General features: G+C 57.8%; 1 protein-coding gene across 1 annotated transcript in view; it reads right to left on the reverse strand.

Moving 5' to 3' along the window:
* Positions 1-20,622, reverse strand: part of LOC140472344 (uncharacterized) — an 81,634-nt gene that overhangs the window by 11,738 nt on the left and 49,274 nt on the right. Inside the window, exons 5-8 of the mRNA XM_072567482.1 lie at positions 19,465-19,588; positions 13,382-13,475; positions 10,021-10,107; positions 7,294-7,423 (exon numbers count right to left, since the gene is read on the reverse strand). Of these exons, the coding sequence (XP_072423583.1) occupies positions 7,294-7,423; positions 10,021-10,107; positions 13,382-13,475; positions 19,465-19,588 (435 nt within the window). The remainder of the gene's footprint in view (positions 1-7,293; positions 7,424-10,020; positions 10,108-13,381; positions 13,476-19,464; positions 19,589-20,622) is intronic.

Here is a 20,622-nt window from a genome sequence, read left to right on the forward strand (position 1 = left end):
TGTCCCCCTCCTGTCCCCCTACTCCCTCCCCCTCCTGTCCCCCTACTCCCTCCCCCCTCCTGTCCCCCTACTTCCCTCCCCCTCCTGTCCCCCTACTCCCTCCCCCTCCTGTTCCCCTACTCCCTCCCCCTCCTGTCCCCCTACTCCCTCCCCCTCCTGTCCCCCTACTCACTCCCCCTCCTGTCTCTACTCACTCCCCCTCCTGTCCCCCCTCTCCCTCCCCTCCTGTCCCCCTCCTGTCCCCCTACTCCCTCCCCCTCCTCCCCCTCCTGTCCCCCTACTCCCTCCCCCTCCTGTCCCCCTACTCCCTCCCCCTCCTGTCCCCCTACTCCCTCCCCCTCCTGTCCCCCCTACTCCCTCCCCCCTCCCTGTTCCCCTACTTCCCTCCCCCTCCTGTCCCCCTACTCCCTCCCCCTCCTGTCCCCCTACTCCCGTCCCCCTCCTCGTCCCCTACTCACTCCCCCTCCTCTCTACTCACTCCCCTCCTGTCCCCCTACTCCTCCCCCTCCTGTCCCCCTCCTGTCCCCCTACTCCCTCCCCCTCCTGTCCCCCCTACTCCCTCCCCCTCCTGTCCCCCTACACCCTCCCCCTCCTGTCACCACTCCCTCCCCCTCCTGTCCCCCTACTCCCTCCCCCTCCTGTCCCCCTACTCCCTCCCCCTCCTGTCCCCCTACTCCCTCCCCCTCCTGTCCCCCTCCTCACTACCCCTCCTGTCCCTCTACTCCCTCCCCCTCCTGTCTCTACTCCCTCCCCCCTCCTGTCCCCCCTACTCCCTCCCCCTCCTGTCCCCCTACTCCCTCCCCTCCTGTCCCCCTACTCCCTCCCCCTCCTGTCCCCCTACTCCCTCCCCCTCCTGTCCCCCTACTCCCTCCCCCTCCTGTCCCCCTACTCCCTCCCCCTCCTGTCCCCCTACTCCCTCCCCCTCCTGTCCCCCCTCCTGTCCCCCTACTCCCTCCCCCTCCTGTCCCCCCTACTCCCTCCCCCTCCTGTTCCCCTACTCCCTCCCCCTCCTGTTCCCCCTACTCCCTCCCCTCCTGTCCCCCTACTCCCTCCCCCTCCTGTCCCCCTACTCCCTCCCCCTCCTGTCCCCCTACTCACTCCCCCTCCTGTCTCTACTCACTCCCCCTCCTGTCCCCCTACTCCCCTCCCCCTCCTGTCCCCCTCCTGTCCCCCTACTCCCTCCCCCTCCTGTCCCCCTACTCCTCCCCCTCCTGTCCCCCTACTCACTCCCCCTCCTGTCCCTCCACTCCCTCCCCCTCCTGTCTCCACTCCCTCCCCCTCCTGTCCCCCTACACCCTCCCCCTCCTGTCACCACTCCCTCCCCCTCCTGTCCCCCTACTCCCTCCCCCTCCTGTCCCCCTACTCCCTCCCCCTCCTGTCCCCCTACTCCCTCCCCCCTCCTGTCCCCCTCCTCACTCCCCCTCCTGTCCCTCTACTCCCTCCCCCTCCTGTCTCTACTCCCCTCCCCCTCCTGTCCCCCTACTCCCTCCCCCTCCTGTCCCCCTCCTGTCCCCCTCCTCCCTCCCCCTCCTGTCCCCCTCCTGTCCCCCTCCTGTCCCCCTACTCCCTCCCCCTCCTGTCCCCCTACTCCCTCCCTCTCCTGTCCCCCTACTCCCTCCCCCTCCTGTCCCCCTACTCCCCTCCCCCTCCTGTTCCCCTACTCCCTCCCCCTCCTGTCCCCCTACTCCCTCCCCCTCCTGTCCCCCTCCTGTCCCCCTACTCCCTCCCCCTCCTGTCCCCCTACTCACTCCCCCTCCTGTCCCCCTACTCCCTCCCCCTCCTGTCCCCCTCCTGTCCCCCTACTCCCTCCCCCTCCTGTCCCCCTACTCCCTCCCCCTCCTGTCCCCCTCCTCACTCCCCCTCCTGTCCCTCTACTCCCTCCCCCTCCTGTCTCTACTCCCTCCCCCTCCTGTCCCCCTACTCCCTCCCCCTCCTGTCCCCCTACTCCCTCCCCCTCCTGTCCCCCTACTCCCTCCCCCTCCTGTCCCCCCTACTCCCTCCCCCTCCTGTCCCCCTACTCCCTCCCCTCCTGTCCCCCTCCTCACTCCCCCTCCTGTCCCTCTACTCCCTCCCCCTCCTGTCTCTACTCCCTCCCCCTCCTGTCCCCCTACTCCCTCCCCCTCCTGTCCCCCTACTCCCTCCCCCTCCTGTCCCCCTACTCCCTCCCCCTCCTGTCCCCCTACTCCCTCCCCCTCCTGTCCCCCTACTCCCTCCCCCCTCCTGTCCCCCTACTCCCTCCCCCCTCCTGTCCCCCTACTCCCTCCCCCTCCTGTCCCCCTACTCCCTCCCCCTCCTGTCCCCTACTCCCTCCCCCTCCTGTCCCTCTACTCCCTCCCCCTCCTGTCCCCCTCCTGTCCCCCTACTCCCTCCCCCTCCTGTCCCCCTACTCCCTCCCCCCTCCTGTCCCCCTACTCCCTCCCCCCTCCTGTCCCCCTCCTGTCCCCCCTACTCCCCTCCCCCCTCCTGTCCCCCTACTCCCTCCCCCTCCTGTCCCCCTACTCACTCCCCCTCCTGTCCCCCTACTCCCTCCCCCTCCTGTCCCCCTACTCCCTCCCCCTCCTGTCCCCCCTACTCCCTCCCCCTCCTGTCCCCCTACTCCCTCCCCCTCCTGTCCCCCTACTCCCTCCCCCTCCTGTCCCCCTACTCCCTCCCCCCTCCTGTCCCCCTACTCACTCCCCCTCCTGTCCCCCTACTCCCTCCCCCTCCTGTCTCTACTCCCTCCCCCTCCTGTCCCCCTCCTCACTCCCCCTCCTGTCCCCCTCCTCACTCCCCCTCCTGCTCCCCCTACTCACTCCCCCTCCTGTCCCCCTACTCCCTCCCCCTCCTGTCTCTACTCCCTCCCCTCCTGTTCCCCTACTCCCTCCCCCTCCTGTCCCCCTACTCACTCCCCCTCCTGTCCCTCCACTCCCTCCCCCTCCTGTCTCCACTCCCTCCCCCTCCTGTCCCTCTACTCCCTCCCCTCCTGTCCCCCTCCTCACTCCCCCCTCCTGTCCCCCCTACTCACTCCCCCTCCTGTCCCCCTACTCCCTCCCCCTCCTGTCCCCCTCCTCACTCCCTCTCCTGTCCCCCTACTCCCTCCCCCTCCTGTCCCCCTACTCCTCCCCCTCCTGTCCCCCTCCTCACTCCCCCTCCTGTCCCCCTCCTGTCCCCCTACTCCCTCCCCCTCCTGTCCCCCTACTCCCTCCCCCTCCTGTCCCCCTCCTGTCCCCCTCCTCACTCCCCCTCCTGTCCCCCTCCTCACTCCCCCTCCTGTCCCCCTCCTCACTCCCCCTCCTGTCCCCCTCCTCACTCCCCCTCCTGTCCCTCTCCTCACTCCCCCTCCTGTCCCTCTACTCCCTCCCCCTCCTGTCCCCCTACTCCCTCCCCCTCCTGTCCCCTACTCCCTCCCCCTCCTGTCCCCCTACTCCCTCCCCCCTCCTGTCCCCCTACTCCCTCCCCCTCCTGTCCCCCTACTCCCTCCCCCTCCTGTCCCTCTCCTCCCTCCCCCTCCTGTCCCCCTACTCCCTCCCCCCTCCTGTCCCCCTACTCCCTCCCCCTCCTGTCCCCCTACTCCCTCCCCCTCCTGTCCCCCTACTCCCTCCCCCTCCTGTCCCCCTACCTCCCGCCCCCTCCTGTCCCTCTACTCCCTCCCCCTCCTGTCCCCCTACTCCCTCCCCCTCCTGTCCCCCTACTCCCTCCCCCTCCTGTCCCCCTACTCCCTCCCCCTCCTGTCCCCCTACTCCCTCCCCCTCCTGTCCCCCTCCTGTCCCCCTACTCACTCCCCCTCCTGTCCCCCCTCCTCACTCCCCCTCCTGTCTCTACTCCCTCCCCCTCCTGTCCCCCTACTCCCTCCCCCTCCTGTCCCCCTACTCCCTCTCCCCTCCTGTCCCCCTACTCCCTCTCCTCCTGTCCCCCTACTCCCTCCCCCTCCTGTCCCTCTAGTCACTCCCCCTCCTTCCTCTTCCTACACCCACTCTTGCCCCTCCTTTACTTCCTACCCCTCTTGCATTCTTACACTCACTGTCCCTCCCCTCCTGATCTGTTGACACTGCCCTTCCTGACCTGTGACACTGCCCTTCCTGACCTCTGTCCCTCCCCTCCTGACCTCTGACACTGCCCTCCTGAGCTCTGTCCTTCTCTCCTGACCTCTGACACTGACCCTCCTGACCTCTGTCCCTCCCCTCCTGACCTCTGACACTGACCCTCCCTGACCTCTGACACTGACCCTCCTGACCTCTGTCCCTCCCCTCCTGACCTCTGACACTGACCCTCCTGACCTCTGACACTGACCCTCCTGACCTGTCTCTCCCCTCCTGATCCCTGACACTGCCCCTCCTGACCTGACACTGCCCCTCCTGACCTCTGACACTGCCCTCCTGAGCTCTGTCCCTCCCCTCCTGACCTCTGACACTGCCCCTCCTGACCTCTGACACTGACCCTCCTGACCTCTGTCCCCTCCCCTCCTGACCTCTGACACTGATCCCCCTGACCTCTGACACTGACCCTCCTGACCTGTCTCTCCCCTCCTGATCCCTGACACTGCCCCTCCTGACCTGACACTGCCCCTCCTGACCTCTGACACTGCCCTCCTGAACTCTGTCCCTTCTCTCCTGACCTCTGACACTGACCCTCCTGACCTCTGACACTGCCCCTCCTGATCCCTGACACTGCCCTCCTGATCCCTGACACTGCCCCTCCTGACCTCTGACACTGCCCCTCCTGACCCCTGACACTGCCCCTCCTGACCTCTGACACTGCTCTCCTGACCTTTGACACTGCCCCTCTTGACCTCTGACACTGCCCCTCTTGACCTCTGTCCCTCCCCTCCTGACCTCTGACACTGCCCCTCCAGACCTCTGTCCCTCCCCTCCTGACCTCTGTCCATCCTCTCCTGACCTCTGGACACTGCTCTCTTTACCTCTGTCCCTGCCCTCCTGATCCCTGACACTGCCCTCCTGACCTCTGCCCCTCCCCTCCTGACCTCTGACACTGTCCCTCCTGACCTCTGACACTGCCCCTTCCTGACCTGACACCTGCCCTTCCTGACCTCTGACACTGCCCCTCCTGACCTCTGTCACTGCCCCTCCTGACCTCTGACACTGACCCTCTTGACCTCTGTCCTCCCCTCCTGACCTCTGACACTGCCCTCCTGATCCCTGACACTGCCCCCCTGACCACTGCCCCCCCTGACCACTGACACTGCCCCTCCTGACTTCTGTCACTGCCCCCCCCGACCTCTGTCACTGACCCCCCCCGACCTCTGTCACTGACCCCCCCGACCTCTGACACTGCCCCCTCCTGACCTGTCACTGCCCCCCCGACCTCTGACACTGTCCCTCCTGACCTCTGACACTGCCCCTCCTGACCTCTGACACTGCCCCCCGACCTATGACACTGTCCCCCGACCTCTCTCACTGCCCCTCCTGACCTCTGACACTGCCCCTCCTGACCTCTGACACTGCCCCTCCTGACCTCTGACACTGCCCCTCCTGACCTCTGACACTGACCCTCTTGACCTCTGTCCCTCCCCTCCTGACCTCTGACACTGTCCCTCCTGACCTCTGACACTGTCCCTCCTGACCTCTGACACTGCCCCTTCCTGACCTCTGACACTGCCCTTCCTGACCTCTGACACTGCCCCCCCTGACCTCTGACACTGCCCCTTCTGACCTCTGACACTGCCCTTCCTGACCTCTGACACTGCCCCCCCTGACTTCTGACACTGCCCCTCCTGACCTCTGACACTGCCCCCCCTCCTGTTAGGCAGTGAATGTTCTCAGTAGTTTGAATTGGGAATACCTCACAATGGAGACACCTCTGCACCTTGTGCTCTTTGGAACGAACCCTTCACAAAGTAAATGAGACGGTTTGAAAGAGAGAGACTGTCTCATTGCAAAGAACAGCAGCTTGAGTACAACTTCCAGAAGATCGTACATCCTCCAAAGATCGGCCATGATCATATTGAATGGTGGTGCAGGCTCGAAGGGCAGAATGGCCTCCTCCTGCACCTACTGTCTACTGTCTATTGTGTATAAGCTTCTTGACTGAACTTACTCTGTCCGATGCTGACAGAGAGAGAGAGACCCAGTTTGTGGCGACAGTCAGCCTGTTTGATTTGAACCCAGACAGTCAGAGAGACAAATTGCCTGGTGCGGTAGTGTCTGTTTTCTGAAACCCTGCCCATCACGGATTAACCCAGTGGTAAACCCAGTGAAAGACCTCATCACCGCAGGTTGGAGGTACCATAAAGGCAAATTTGAAAGCAGGAATCCAGGAAAGTGCAACCAGCCAACAAGAAATGGTCCAGGAAGACAGCACAGTGCCAATAACTTTTATGTGAAGTGACTTCGGCGACAGACAAACACTCAGATAATTTGTGAACAATCATTTTTGTCTCGAATGCAAAAGGAAAATCTGTTTAAAGGAGCCTTATATTATTATAATTTCTTCCACTCCTGGAAGTTGTACGATGATAGGGTCAAGGGTAGTTACTTGCACAATTCAAACTTACACCTCAACCTCAATACTGTTGTGCAATTACATCTAATTTACATTAAACTTGTTCTTTAACAATCACTGAAGGATGCTGTGACACAGATACTGGAGTATAAACAGCTGGAAATGACACAAGTGACAGACATCATCACCTCCTTTTATAAATTCAACACTTGTGACTAACGTAGAATAGTGTGTGTGTGTTTGAGAGGGAGAGGGAGAGTGACAGAGTGTGTGTAAGAGAGAAAGTATGTTGTGTGCATGTGTGTGAGAGAGAGAGAGAGAAAATGTGTGAGAGAGTGGGTGAGAAAATGTGTGAGAGGGACAGAGGGTGTGTGTGCAAAAGAGGGAAAGAGTGTGTGAGTGAGAGAGAATGTGAGAGAGAGAGTGTGTGAGAGAGAGAGAAAGTCAGTGTGTGCGTGCAAGAGAGTGTGTGTGTGAAAGACGGAGAGAGAGGGAGAGAGAAAGAGTGTGTTTGTGTGAGAGAGGGAGAGACAGAGTGTGAGTGCGTGCGAGAGAATGTCTGTATGAAAGAGGGAGAGAGAGGAAGAGAGAGAGTGTTTGTGTGAGCGAGGGAGAGGGTGTGCATGTGAGAGAGAAAAAGAGAGACAGACAGTGTGTGTGCGTGCGAGAGAGTGTGTGTGTGAAATAGGGAGAGAGAGAGAGAAAGAGAGAGAGTGTGTGTGTGTGAGAGAGTGAGACACAAAGACTGTATGAGATAAGGAGAGAGGGAGAGAGAACGAGTGTGTGTGTGAGTCTGTGTGAGTTTGTGTGTGTGTGAGTGTGATTCAGCTTTCCACATCCAAATTCAGGACTCACAGACGACACTCACCAGGCGATAGCGAACCCACTTTTCATTGCTGTACAGAAAGCTTCCGGCAAAGATTGGAGTCAACTGGGCAGGCTCAACGTACTTGTGCAAGGCCCGGATGGATAGTAGTGTCTCTGTCTGCAGTCGGGATGGGAACACAGCTGTGTTAGTGAGCTCCCTCCATCACCTCAAATCCCCATACTGTCCCCACCACCGCCATCACACACTCCCAGGGACAGGGACAGGGACAGTACGGGGTTAGATACAGAGTAAAGCTCCCTCTACACTGTCCCCCCCATCAAACACTCCCAGGGACAGGAACAGCACAGGGTTAGATACAGAGTAAAGCTCCCTCTACACTGTCCCGCCCATCAAACACTCCCAGGGACAGGGACAGGGACAGTACGGGGTTAGATACAGAGTAAAGCTCCCTCTACACTGTCCCCCATCAAACACTCCCAGGGACAGGAACAGCACAGGGTTAGATACAGAGTAAAGCTCCCTCTACACTGTCCCACCCATCAAACACTCCCAGGGACAGGGACAGCATGGGGTTAGATACAGAGTAAAGCTCCCTCTACACTGTCCCCACCACCGCCATCACAAACTCCCAGGGACAGGGACAGCACGGGGTTAGATACGGAGTAAAGCTCTCTCTACACTGTCCCCCCCATCAAACACTCTCAGGGACAGGGACAGCACGGGGTTAGATACAGAGTAAAGCTCCCTCTACACTGTCCCCCCCATCAAACACTCCCAGGGACAGGGACAGGGACAGCACGGGGTTAGATACAGAGTAAAGCTCCCTCTACACTGTCCACCATCAAACACTCCCAGGGACAGGGACAGCACGGGGTTAGATACAGAGTAAAGCTCCACTACACTCTTCCCCCCCCCCCATCCCAGGGACAGGGACAGCACGGGGTTAGATACAGAGTAAAGCTCCCTCTACACTGTCCCCCCATCAAACACTCCCAGGGACAGGGACAGCACGGGGTTAGATACAGAGTAAAGCTCTCTCTACACTGTCCCCCCATCAAACACTCCCAGGGACAGGGACAGCACGGGGTTAGATACAGAGTAAAGCTCCCTCTACACCGTCCCCCCCCCATCAAACACTCCCATGGACAGGGACAGCACAGGGTTAGATACAGAGTAAAGCTCCCTCTACACTATCCCCCCATCCCAGGGACAGGGACAGCACGGGGTTAGATACAGAGTAAAGCTCCCTCTACACTGTCCCCCCCATCAAACACTCCCAGGGACAGGGACAGCACAGGGTTAGATACAGAGTAAAGCTGCCTCTACACTGTCCTCCCATCAAACACTCCCAGGGACAGGGACAGCACGGGGTTAGATACAGAGTAAAGCTCCCTCTACACTGTCCTCCCATCAAACACTCCCAGGGACAGGGACAGCACGGGGTTAGATACAGAGTAAAGCTCCCTCTGCACAGGTTAGGGTGGACTGGCCTTGCCAAGTTATCCCATCGTGTGCAGGGATTTGCAGGCGTGGAGGGAGTTAGCCATTGGAAATGCAGGGGTTACGGGGAGAGGGGGTGGAGCTGGGCGGGGTTCCCCTGGGAGGGCCAGCCCCGAATCGACAGGCCGGATGGCCTCCCTCGGCGCTTTCGGGATGCCCGTTGTTCCCCCCTGCAGACCTCCCAGGGCAGCTCAAACAATTGAGAGGTCCTTCGGAGAGCGCCGCGCGGACGTAACGGCTGACCAGCCGATTCTTTCCCCTCTGACAAGATGGCGGACACATCAGATTCGCTCACGCTCGCCATCTCGGCTTGGGCGCTGTCCCTGAGCATCGACGGGAAGCTGCGTCCTCCCCAACTCAGACATCAAACCCCGACAGGACGAATGGTTAATGGGGGGGGGGGGGGGGGGAACGTGCTGGGGTGCTGCTCCCACTCCGGGCTGGGAGCGCCCACGACGCAACCTCCGAGTGGCGATGACTCGGCCCAACGAGACCACATCTGGACAATCGCGAGAGCTCCACCCGCCCCTCGCCTGACCCCGCACGCCCCAGCACAGGATCGACTTTGCCTCACACAGCAAGGAGGGAGAATCCCCGACGGTGCAGGCAGAGGCCGTTCGGCCCATCGGGTCGGAACCGACCTGCCGAAGGGAATCCCACCCCAGACCCACCGCTACTCCCATCGTGGAGGGTTAAACACCCACCAAGACTGCACATCCCTGGGCACTATGGGTAATTTAGCATAGCCAATCCACCCTAACCTGCACATCCCTGGGCACTATGGGTAATTTAGCACGGCCAATCCACCCTAACCTGCACATCCCTGGGCACTATGGGTAATTTAGCATGGTCAATCCACCCTGACCTACACATCCCTGGGCACTGTGGGTAATTTATCACGGCCAATCCACCCTAACCTGCACATCCCTGGGCACTATGGGTAATTCAGCACGGCCAATCCACTCTAACCTCCACATCTTTGGACTGGGGGAGGAAATCGGAGCACCCGGAGGAAACCCTCACAGACGGGGGGGGCGACTGTCTGTGTGGGGATCGCATGGTCTCCTGAGGCTGGAAATCCAACCTGGGTCCCTTCGGCGTCAGTACTGACCGCTGAGCCACCGCGCCTCTCTGCAGGGTCTGACGGACTGGTACAGAGTGAGCCAGGTCATTAAACGACGCCTCTACCCCCCCGCCCCCCACACCTCCCCCAACCCCTAACCCGGGGTGAAACGCCTGGGTTCCAGATGTACCTGAACGCCGGTCAGCAGCTCCACATTGCCTGAAGACTCCTTGGCAGCCAGCACCAGGACGGAGTGAATCCCACCAGGAACGGTTTTCTGTTGAAGTGTGGGGGGGACCGGGAGAGGGGTGGGGAGAAAGTGGGGCAAGGTGAGACAGGCATGTCTGAACAGTAACACCACGTCTGTGTTTAACTCTCACCTCCTTCCTTCAATAAGGTGCCCCGAACTCAACCTGAGGAATGCCTCGTGCCCGAAACGTCGATTCCCCTGCTCCTTGGATGCTGCCTGACCTGCTGCGCTTTTCCAGCCACACATTTTTGGCTCTAATACTGATCTGACCAATGATGGGAGGAGGTGTAGCACCACTTCCTTGCTTGTATAACCTATGCCTCTAGTTATAAACGCTAGGTTCCCACATGCCTTCTTAACCACTGTTTCAACTTACCTGTCCACCTCCCGAGACTTATGTACATGTACCACAAGGTCTCTCTGCGCCTGTACCCCTCTCAGTGTTGTACCATTGAACCCTGTCATGTCCCCCTTCATGTTTCTCCCACCAAAATGCATCACCTCACATCACTCCGCACTGAAACTCATCTGCCCCTTTGATCGAGTCCTCCCTGGAGTCGCCCCATCACAACTCGCTGTCCTCCCTGGCGTAGTACCTTCCGCAAATCTCGAGCTTTTGCCCATCTCCAAAGCGTTTAGATGAATGACAGAAAGTAGCGGTCCCAACACTGAGGCCTGAAGGACGCCACCTTCCATTAGCACCTCTGGTTCACCGGTGACCCACAGGGTAAGGACGCTGCTGTCCCATACCCCTGGGTCTGGCCCGCGTTCCAGACCCACAACAATGCGGTGAACTACCCTCTGAAAGGTCTCCAGCAAGTTCCTCACTGCTGGGGCCACTGGGGATCAGCAGAACAGACAGGTCTTGCCAGCCAACCTTTGCGCCAATGGCTATTCGATGCTGCTGAGGGCTCATCAGTCCCAAACCTTTCTCGTGTGTTAACTCGTGGGGCCATATCAAGTGCTTTCTGAAGTCCGAATCTCCTGCCTTCAAGGGACACCAGCAAATCAGACAGGTTTTTACAACACAGTTTCGCGGTCACCTTAGTGAGACAAACATTACAACTGACAGGTAAACCTGAAGTCAATAGAGCGCAGCTCTTTCTCTTTCTGTGTTTTTTGATCGTGCCCCGTTTGGAAGGCAAGGAGGAATCACTGCAGAAAAGTCGGATATAGTTAGCGGTGTATACACTGCGGCCAGACCGGTGCAGTACAACGAGGCTTCCTTGTTTGGAGGCAACAGGAGGGAGACATCAAAACGGAGTGGGAAACATCCAGAGACCGCAGACAGAAAGAATCCCTCTCTCTCTCTCTCCATCTCTCTCTACCCATGTGGGAAAAAGGCAGAAACTGCCCAGAAAGATCAAAAGAAAGAGCTCATACAGGGAAAATACCTCAGTTCAGGCATCAAACTGTGGAACTAACTTCACTGTAAAGACAGCAACGTTCCAAACATCTAACGGTCTGCGAGATTTTCCACCTGGACTTTTTGATATTCTGAATTTTGGTCACCCTTTCTGCATTCTTTCCAACCAACAATGTTTGTTTCAAAGTGTCTCCCTTTGGTCCATCTTAACGTGTGCGTGTATTTGGGGTTTGAAGGGGTAGAGTCTAAGTTGCACAAATGGGGCGGCCAAGACTGCTATCTCAAGGCGCAGCGACCCAGGTTCGATCCCAGCTTGGGGCGACTGTCTGTGTGGAGTTCGCACATTCTCCACACCTCCCGCCCCCGCCCGTGTCTACATGGGTTTCCACCCACTAGTGGAAAACCAAGGTGGACTGGCCGTGATAAATTACCCATACGCAGGTTGGGTGGGTTCGGCTGTGGGAAATACAGAGATTTTGTGTGCGTGTGTGTCTGAGAGAGTGTGAGAGAGAGAGAGTGAGAGATAAAGCGAGTCTTGAGAAGATTTGAAGCTCAGGTCGAGGTTCTGGATGTCGGTTTGCTCGCTGAGCTGGAAGGTTGATTTTCAGACGTTTCGTCACCGTACGAGGTAACGTCATCAGTGAGCCTCTGAATGAAGCACTGGTGGGTGTAGCCTGCTTCCTATTTATAAGTTTTGAGTTTCCTAGGTTTGGGTGACGTCATTTCCTGTTCTTTTTCTCCGGGGGTGGGTCAGAGAGAGAGTGAGCCTGGGCGGGATGCCCTTTAGAGGGATGGTGTGGACTCAATGTGCCTGCTTCCACACGGTGGGGATTCTAAATTTAAAAATCTGTTCCTTTGCTTTTTTCTTGAACGTCACAACTGTCCGAGTGAAGGTGTTGTTACCGCTCCCGAAGAAACCTGACGCGGTTTGCTTTTCGTCAGTCTGGCGAATTGAGGTTCCCACCTGGTTCCACGTTCACTCGTGACATCGGTAGACTCTCACACGGAGCGTCGGAATCCAAACAGCCGTTGCCTCTGTGGCGAACGAGGGGCTTCGATCGTGGGATTCGTGTGAAGTCGGTCACGGCGCACACAAAAGGCTCAGGCTGACGTCAACAGACGGACTGGAACGGATAACAAATCGCTTCTTCCGTTGAAACCCTTCCCAGAATTTTCTACAAGGAGTGGCGTTCTTAAAACGCCTTGGCGGTTTCGGCAGTTCCCTAACGCATTCCTGAACTCAGGCACGTCTGTCTTAATAGTCCCGCGTTGCACACTCCCTCTCCTGAGAGAGCGCGCCCTTACTGAAGGACAGCTCCGACAGACCCAATCCAAAGGGGCAGCCTTTCCAAAAGGGTCGCCCGCCTGCACGGAACGATCCAGAAGACTCAAAGCCGCTCCTGTGCCGGGCTGCTCTCGGCATTCCCGGTTTCGGAGACCTTAGTGGGAACCGTAGAGGAGTCAGCCATCCCACTCATGCTTCCTCTGAACGCGGCGTTGGAGCCCGCTCCCCTCCCCATTCAAGACGAGGAGCGCTGCGCTCGGGGGAACCCGGCCTCAAGGTGGTGCCGCGGCGTTCCCGCCACAGATCCCCCCGCGTTGCCAGCTCATTGGCACTGCGGCATCTCGTCCACCGCACCTTGGACATTCCCCCCCGCTCATCTGCTGACTGACTGGGAGCCTGGTCTGTCCCCCTGGGTAGGGCTGGACTGTGCCTGCGTCACTGGAACAGAACCCAAGGGAATGCCAGGGCAGGAAGGGTCAAGCACGTTAGCACTGTGGCATCACCCCCCCACCCCCACCCCACCCCACCCCACCATCGCAATTGCCTCTGAGGTGAGCCACAAACCTTGCTCGTGGGGGGGGGGGGGGGGGGGGGGGAGGGGGAGAGGCGCAACCGTAGACACCGGGGCCAGTTCTGCCGGTGGCACTCACCTGGAAGACGTGGAGGGCTTCCCCCAGGACCGCGGCAGGCTGGCTCACACGGGCGTCGATCAGGAGCCGGAAGCCCGCCATCCGCACCTCCTTTCTGCGGGAACACCAACAGCAACAGCAACAACAACAAAAATAAAAGGGGCGATATGAGAATGCAAGGATTCGCGAAAGGCAAGGGTGTACAGGAGGGTGGAGGGCGGGGGTGTGGGGGGGGGAGTGGATGGAGAGGAAGTGAGGAGCGCAGGACGGGGGGAGGGGCTGGGCTGAATGGGGGAAAAAGAGAGAGAGAGAGAGACACAGAGAGAGAGAGAGACAGACAGAGAGAGACAGAGACAGACAGAGAGAGACACAGACAGAGAGAGAGAGAGAGAGACAGAGAGAGACACAGATAGAGAGACAGTGACAGACAGAGAGAGACACAGATAGAGAGAGACAGAGATAGATAGAAAGATAAACACAGAGAGAGAGAGAGAGACAGTGACAGACAGAGAGACAGAGAGAGAGAGAGAAACAGACAGAGAGAGAGACAGTGACAGAGAGAGAGAGAGACAGAGATAGATAGAGAGAGAAACACAGAGAGAGAGAGAGACAGTGACAGACAGAGACAGAGAGATAGAAATAGATAGAGAGAGAAACACAGAGAGACAGAGAGAGAGACATTGACAGAGAGAGAGAGACAGAGACAGATAGAGAGAAACACAGAGAGACAGTGACAGACAGAGAGAGAGAGAGAGAGAGACAGAGACTGACAGAGAGACAGAGATAGATAGATAGAGACAGTGACAAACAGAGGGACACAGAGAGAGAGAGAGACAGTGACAGACAGAGAGAGACAGACAGAGACAGAGAGAGACACAGAGACAGAGATAGATAGAGAGAGACACAGAGAAAGAGAGACAGTGACAGAGAGGGATCACAGAGAGAGAGACAGAGAGACAGAGATAGTTAGAGAGAGAGAGACAATGACAGACAGAGAGAGACATAGAGAGAGAGACAGAGACAGAGAGAGATAGATAAAGAGAGAGACACAGAGACAGAGATAGAGAGAGAGACAGTGACAGACAGAGCGAGACACAGAGAGAGAGAGACAAAGACAGAGAGAGAGAGAGACACAGAGAGAGAGAGAGAGACAGTAACAGACAGAGAGACAGAGAGAGAGACAGAGAGACAGAGATAGATAGAGAGAGACAAAGAAAGAGAGAGAGAGAGAGAGTGACACAGAGAGAGAGACACAGAGAGAGAGAGAGGGACAGAGAGAGAGAGATAGATAGAGAGAGACACACAGAGAGAGAGACAGAGAGAGACACAGAGAGACACAGAGAGAGAGACAGAGACAGAGAGAGACAGAGACAGAGACAGAGTTACAGAGAGAGAAAAAAGACAGACAGAATGCGACAGAGATAGAGAGCGAGAAACGGAGACAGAGAGAGAGAAAGAGAGAGAAGAGAGCAGGCAATCAGGACAGAGGCAGAGACAGGGTGAGACCTTTCGGGCAAAGACAGTGCTAGGTTTTGGAACAGGATGAGGCCTCTGAGCCCATCCCGTTGTTCAGTAGAGTCAGTGTTGCAGAGATCTACAACGCTCTTTGCCCAACACCTCCGTACCGGTCAAAACAACCACCTCGCTCTTCCAGTTCCAGCTCTCAGGGCTCGGCCCACAGCCGCAAGCGTACATCTAAATATGTCTTCGGTTTAATGAGGGTCTCTGCCTCTGCCACACCACTGCACGATCCAGATTCCCACCACCCTCTGCATAGCCACGGCCGATCTGTATCCTAACCATGGAAAAATCGGACAGCGGGGTAAGCTGTCGATACCATCGCTGCCGATCATCCCACCCAGTGCCCCCCCCCCCCCACTACCCTTCGATCTCCTCGTGCCCTGTATCTGACCACGAGTTATATCTCGCCTCTTCTGGAAGACATCGGCTGTCCCGGCGTTGGGCCGTTTTCTGTGACAGGGAGATCCACCCACTCTCTGGGCGAAGTCGTTTCTCCTCATCTCAATATATTACACAGAACGTTCCAGCGCCAGTACAGGCCCTTCGGCCCTGGAGGTTGTGCTGTACTGTGGGAACCAGTCTGAAGCCCATCTAACCAACACCATCCCATTCTCGTCCATATGCCTATCCAATGATCATTTAAATGCCCTTAAAAGTTGTGGAGTTAACTTCTGCTGCAGGCAGTGCGTTCCACGCCCCGACTCCTCTCTGAGTAAGGAACCTACCCCTTACATCTGTCCTGTATCTATCACCCCTCAGTTTAAAGCTGTGTCCCCTCATGCTCGCCCTCGCCATCGCCATCCGAGGGAAAGGGCCTCTCCCTGTCCGCCTTATCTAACCTTCTGGTCACCTTGATCAATGCGAGCGAGATTTGAGAAGATTTGTCGCTCAGGTTGAGGTTCTGGATGTGGGTTTGCTCGCTGAGCTGGAAGGTTCATTTCCAGACGTTTCGTCACCGTACGAGGTAACATCATCAGTGGGCCTCCGGACGAAGCACTGGTGGTGTCGCCCGCTTTCCAGTTATGTCTTTTGAGTTTCCTGGGGTTGGTGATGTCATTTCCTGTGGTGATATCATTTCCTATGGCAACACTATTTCCTGTTCCTTTTCGCAGGGGGTGGGGGTGGTTGGTAAATGGGGTCTAACTCGATGGGTTTGTTGGTAAGAGTTCCAGTTGGAATGCCACGCTTCTAGGAATTCTCGTGCGTGTCTCTGTTTGGCATGTCCCGGGATGCAAGGATACGGGTGTAATCGGACCTGCCAACTCAGCGATCAAGCCTGCACCCACATCCATCTTGATCAATATTCAGGCCCACCAGCACTCAACCCTGTCCCTCATCCCTCAGCACCAAAGGCGGGAAAAACCTGTTGATTTCAGCTTGGAAAGCGTCTCATTTTGTGGGCTCATGGGAGCATAGCTCTGGACCAAATGTTCGGGGGGTGGAGTGGGGTGGGTTCAAGTCCCCCGCTGGCAACTAGGTTCAGTCCAATTTCAATGAACGAATCTGGAAGATCAATTTATCGCAATCTTGACGACTTTGACCCTGGCCGTCAATCGTGTTGTAGCACCTCTGGTTCACCGGTGACCCACAGGGTAAGGACGCTGCTGTCCCATACCCCTGGGTCTGGCCCACATTCCAGACCCACAACAATGCGGTGAATTACCCTCTGAAAGGTCCCCAGCAAGTTCCTCACTGCTGGGGCCACTGGAGATCAGTAAAACAGACAGGTCTTGCCAGCGAACCCTGTTTTCCACAAAAATTTCATTTGATACTTTTTATGGGGAAGAGAGAGAGAGAAGTTCACACCTCTGTCCACAGACTGAGTGTCATAGAGCCATACAGCATGGAAGCAGACCCTTCGGTCCAACCCGTCCCTGCTGACGAGATATCCGAACCTAACCCAGTCCCCGTTTGCCAGCCCCTCGGCCCATTACCCTCCAAACCCTTCCTATCCCTGTCCCCATCCACCTTTTCAATGCTGTCATTGTACCAGCCTCCACCCCCTTCCTCTGGCAGCTCATTCCACACACGCACCACCCTCTGGGTGTAAAAGTTGACCCTTAGGTCTCTTTTATATCTTTCCCCTCTCACCTTAAGCTGAAAATGTGTCGCTGGAAAAGCGCAGCAGGTCAGGCAGCGTCCAAGGAGCAGGAGAATCGACGTTTCGGGCATCAGCCCTTCTTCAGGAAACTGGTTCGGGCTGATGCCCGAAACGTCGATTCTCCTGCTCCTTGGACGCTGCCTGACCTGCTGCGCTTTTCCAGCGACACAGTTTCAGCTCTGATCTCCAGCACCTGCAGGCCTCCCTTTCCCCTCTCACCCTAAACCTACCCCCCTCTAGTTCTGGACTCCCCCCACCCCGGGGGGGGGGGGGGGAAAAGACCGTGTCTATTTACCCCTATCCGTGCCCCCTCATGGTTTTATAAACCAGGTCACCCCCTTCAGCCTCCGACGCTCCGGGGAAAACAGCCCCGGCCTGTCCAGCCTCTCCCTGTAGCTCAAACCCTCCGACCCCGGCAACATCCTTGTAAATCTTTCCTGTAGCGGGGAGACCAGAACGGAACACAGTATTCCAAAAGTGGCCGAACCCCAATGCCTTCTACAGCGAATGACAGAGAGCTGCACACTAACAGAAGCGGAGAGTGAGAGAGACAGCGGCAGAAATGCAGGGTTAGTGAGAGACAGCAAATGTGATCGCATCAAGACATGGAAAGAATGATCGAGAGGAGAGTGAGGGAGAGACAGACACACAGAGAACGAGAGAGATAGAAAGAGAGCAATAAAGGGTGAGAGAAAATATAAGTTTGGTGACCCATTTTAAATTAATAATATCAAATTGACCATCCATTCCAACAGTGGAAGATAAGATCAGGCAGGACTGACGAAAAAATCCAGAAAACGTTCAAAATGACTCAGTTAACGCCATTGTCCAAAGTTAAAACTACCCTGAAAGGCAAAAGGGATCCCCCAACAGATGGGCTAAAGTTGGGCATGACGGAGAGATTAACTCTTCACAAAGCATCACTAATGGACAGACTCCCTCTTTATCGGGGGTCCCCGAGGGAGAGACTCCCCCTTTAACAGGGATCCCCGAGGGAGAGACTCCCCCTTTAACGGGGGTCCCCCGCGGGAGAGACTCCCCCTTTAATGGGGGTCCGTGAGGGAGAGACTCCCTCTTTAACAGGGGTCCGTGAGGGAGAGACTCCCCCTTTAACGGGGGTCCGTGAGGGAGAGACTCCCCCTTTAACGGGGGGGCCGTGAGGGAGAGACTCCCCCTTTAACGGGGGTCCCCGAGGGAGAGACTCCCCCTTTAACGGGGGTACCCGAGGGAGAGACTCCCCCTTTAACAGGGGTCCCTGAGGGAGAGACTCCCTCTTTAACGGGGGTCCGTGAGGGAGAGACTCCCCCTTTAACAGGGGTCCCCGAGGGAGAGACACCCCTTTAACGGGGGTCCCGAAGGGAGAGACTCCCCCTTTAACGGGGGTCCCCGAGGGAGAGACTCCCCCTTTAACAGGGGTCCCCGAGGGAGAGACTCCCTCTTTAACGGGGGTCCGTGAGGGAGAGACTCCCCCTTTAACAGGTGTCCCCGAGGGAGAGACTCCCCCTTTAACGGGGGTCCCCGAGGGAGAGACTCCCCCTTTAACAGGGGTCCCCGAGGGAGAGACTCCCCCTTTAACAGGGGTCCCCGAGGGAGAGACCCCCTCTTTAACGGGGGTCCGTGAGGGAGAGACTCCCCCTTTAACAGGTGTCCCCGAGGGAGAGACTCCCCCTTTAACGGGGGTCCCCGAGGGAGAGACTCCCCCTTTAACAGGGGTCCCCGAGGGAGAGACTCCCCCTTTAACGGGGGTCCCTGAGGGAGAGACTCCCTCTTTAACGGGGGTCCGTGAGGGAGAGACTCCCCCTTTAACAGGGGTCCGTGAGGGAGAGACTCCCCCTTTAACGGGGGGTCCCCGAGGGAGAGACTCCCCCTTTAACGGGGGGTCCCTGAGGGAGAGACTCCCCCTTTAACAGGGGTCCCCGAGGGAGAGACTCCCCCTTTAATGGGGGTCCCCGAGGGAGAGACTCCCTCTTTAACGGGGGTCCGTGAGGGAGAGACTCCCCCTTTAACAGGGGTCCCCGAGGGAGAGACTCCCCTTTTAACGGGGGTCCGTGAGGGAGAGACTCCCCCTTTAACGGGGGGTCCCTGAGGGAGAGACTCCCCCTTTAACAGGGGTCCCCGAGGGAGAGACTCCCCCTTTAACGGGGGTCCCCGAGGGAGAGACTCCCCCTTTAACAGGGGTCCCCGAGGGAGAGACTCCCTCTTTAACGGGGGTCCGTGAGGGAGAGACTCCCCCTTTAACAGGTGTCCCCGAGGGAGAGACACCCCCTTTAACGGGGGTCCCCGAGGGAGAGACTCCCCCTTTAACGGGGGTCCCCGAGGGAGAGTCTCCCCCTTTAACAGGGGTACCCGAGGGAGAGAGATCCTCTTTAAAACAGATCTCCTCTGGGCAGCCTCTCCCCCACCCCAATCTCCCCCCTTTCAAAGCTGCCCCCAATGCTGACATCCTATCTAGCGCACTCACAGTGCTTCAGGACATCCTTACTTTGAGATGGCATAATAGTACATGAGAATCCTGGCTAGTTGTGTGCTGGTACACTTTGGACTCTCCCAGATGGTGTTCTCCGTTGTCACGACAATCAGCGCCCGACCGTTTCTGTCCCTGTTCCCTGGAGTGTGCAAAAAAACACAACGAGGTGAAACCGCTGCCAAGGGTCTACTCAGATCCCTAACGGGTCTGAACAGTATTGTCCCAGGATGCACCACACCCGTCAAACATGCTTTACAGTGACTTAGCCTGCAGCACACCGGCGAGATCTCCAATGCACTGGACTCTGTACCTGACTCCCCCCTCCCCCCATTATCAACATCCTGAGGGTTCCCATTGAGAGAGAATCTAACCATCGCCCCCTTGACGTTCAATGGCGTTACCGTCACTGAATCCCCCTCTCCCCCCAACTATCAACATCCTGGGGGTTCCCATTGAGAGAGAATCTAACCATCACCCCACTGACGTTCAATGGCGTTACCATCACTGAATCCCCCCCTCCCCCCAAGTACCAACATCCTGGGGGTTCTTATTGACCAGAAACTGAACATGGACCCCCAGCCCTGTATAAACCCAGCCACTACAACAGCAGGGTCAGAGGCTGGGAATCCTGCAGCGAGTCACTCCCCTCCTGACTCTCCCACCCCCAGAGCCCTGTCCCACCACCAACAAGGCCCAGGCCAGGAGAGGGGAGGGAATACTCCCCACTTGCCCCTGGATGGGGAGGGGGGGGGGGAAGCTCCGACAACACTCGAGAAGCTCCACACCGCCCGGGGACAAAGCAGCCCCCTCCCCACCCCCAGCTCGATTGTACCCACCCCCACAAGCCCCCACTCCCTCCCTCCACCCCACCCACCCGACGCTCAGTCACAGCAGTGTGTGCCGTCCACATCATGCACTACAGAACCTCACTTGCTTGATTCGGGGTTTGGAAGGATTGACCTTTGAAGAGAAGCTGAGGGTGGGCCTGTACTCACTGGAGTTTTGAAGAATACCTTGTGTCAGGGGCGGGGGGATTGACTGGGAGAGATGTGGAGAGGTTGACCCCCTTGTGTGGGACAGTCTAGGACCAGAGTGGAGGGGAGCATCATCTCAGAATGAGGGGTCACCCATTGAAGATAGAGACTGAGAGGAATTTCTTCACTCTCTGAGGGG

Source organism: Chiloscyllium punctatum, unplaced genomic scaffold, assembly GCF_047496795.1.
Source record: "Chiloscyllium punctatum isolate Juve2018m unplaced genomic scaffold, sChiPun1.3 scaffold_302, whole genome shotgun sequence".
NCBI classification, from domain to species: Eukaryota; Metazoa; Chordata; class Chondrichthyes; order Orectolobiformes; family Hemiscylliidae; genus Chiloscyllium; species Chiloscyllium punctatum.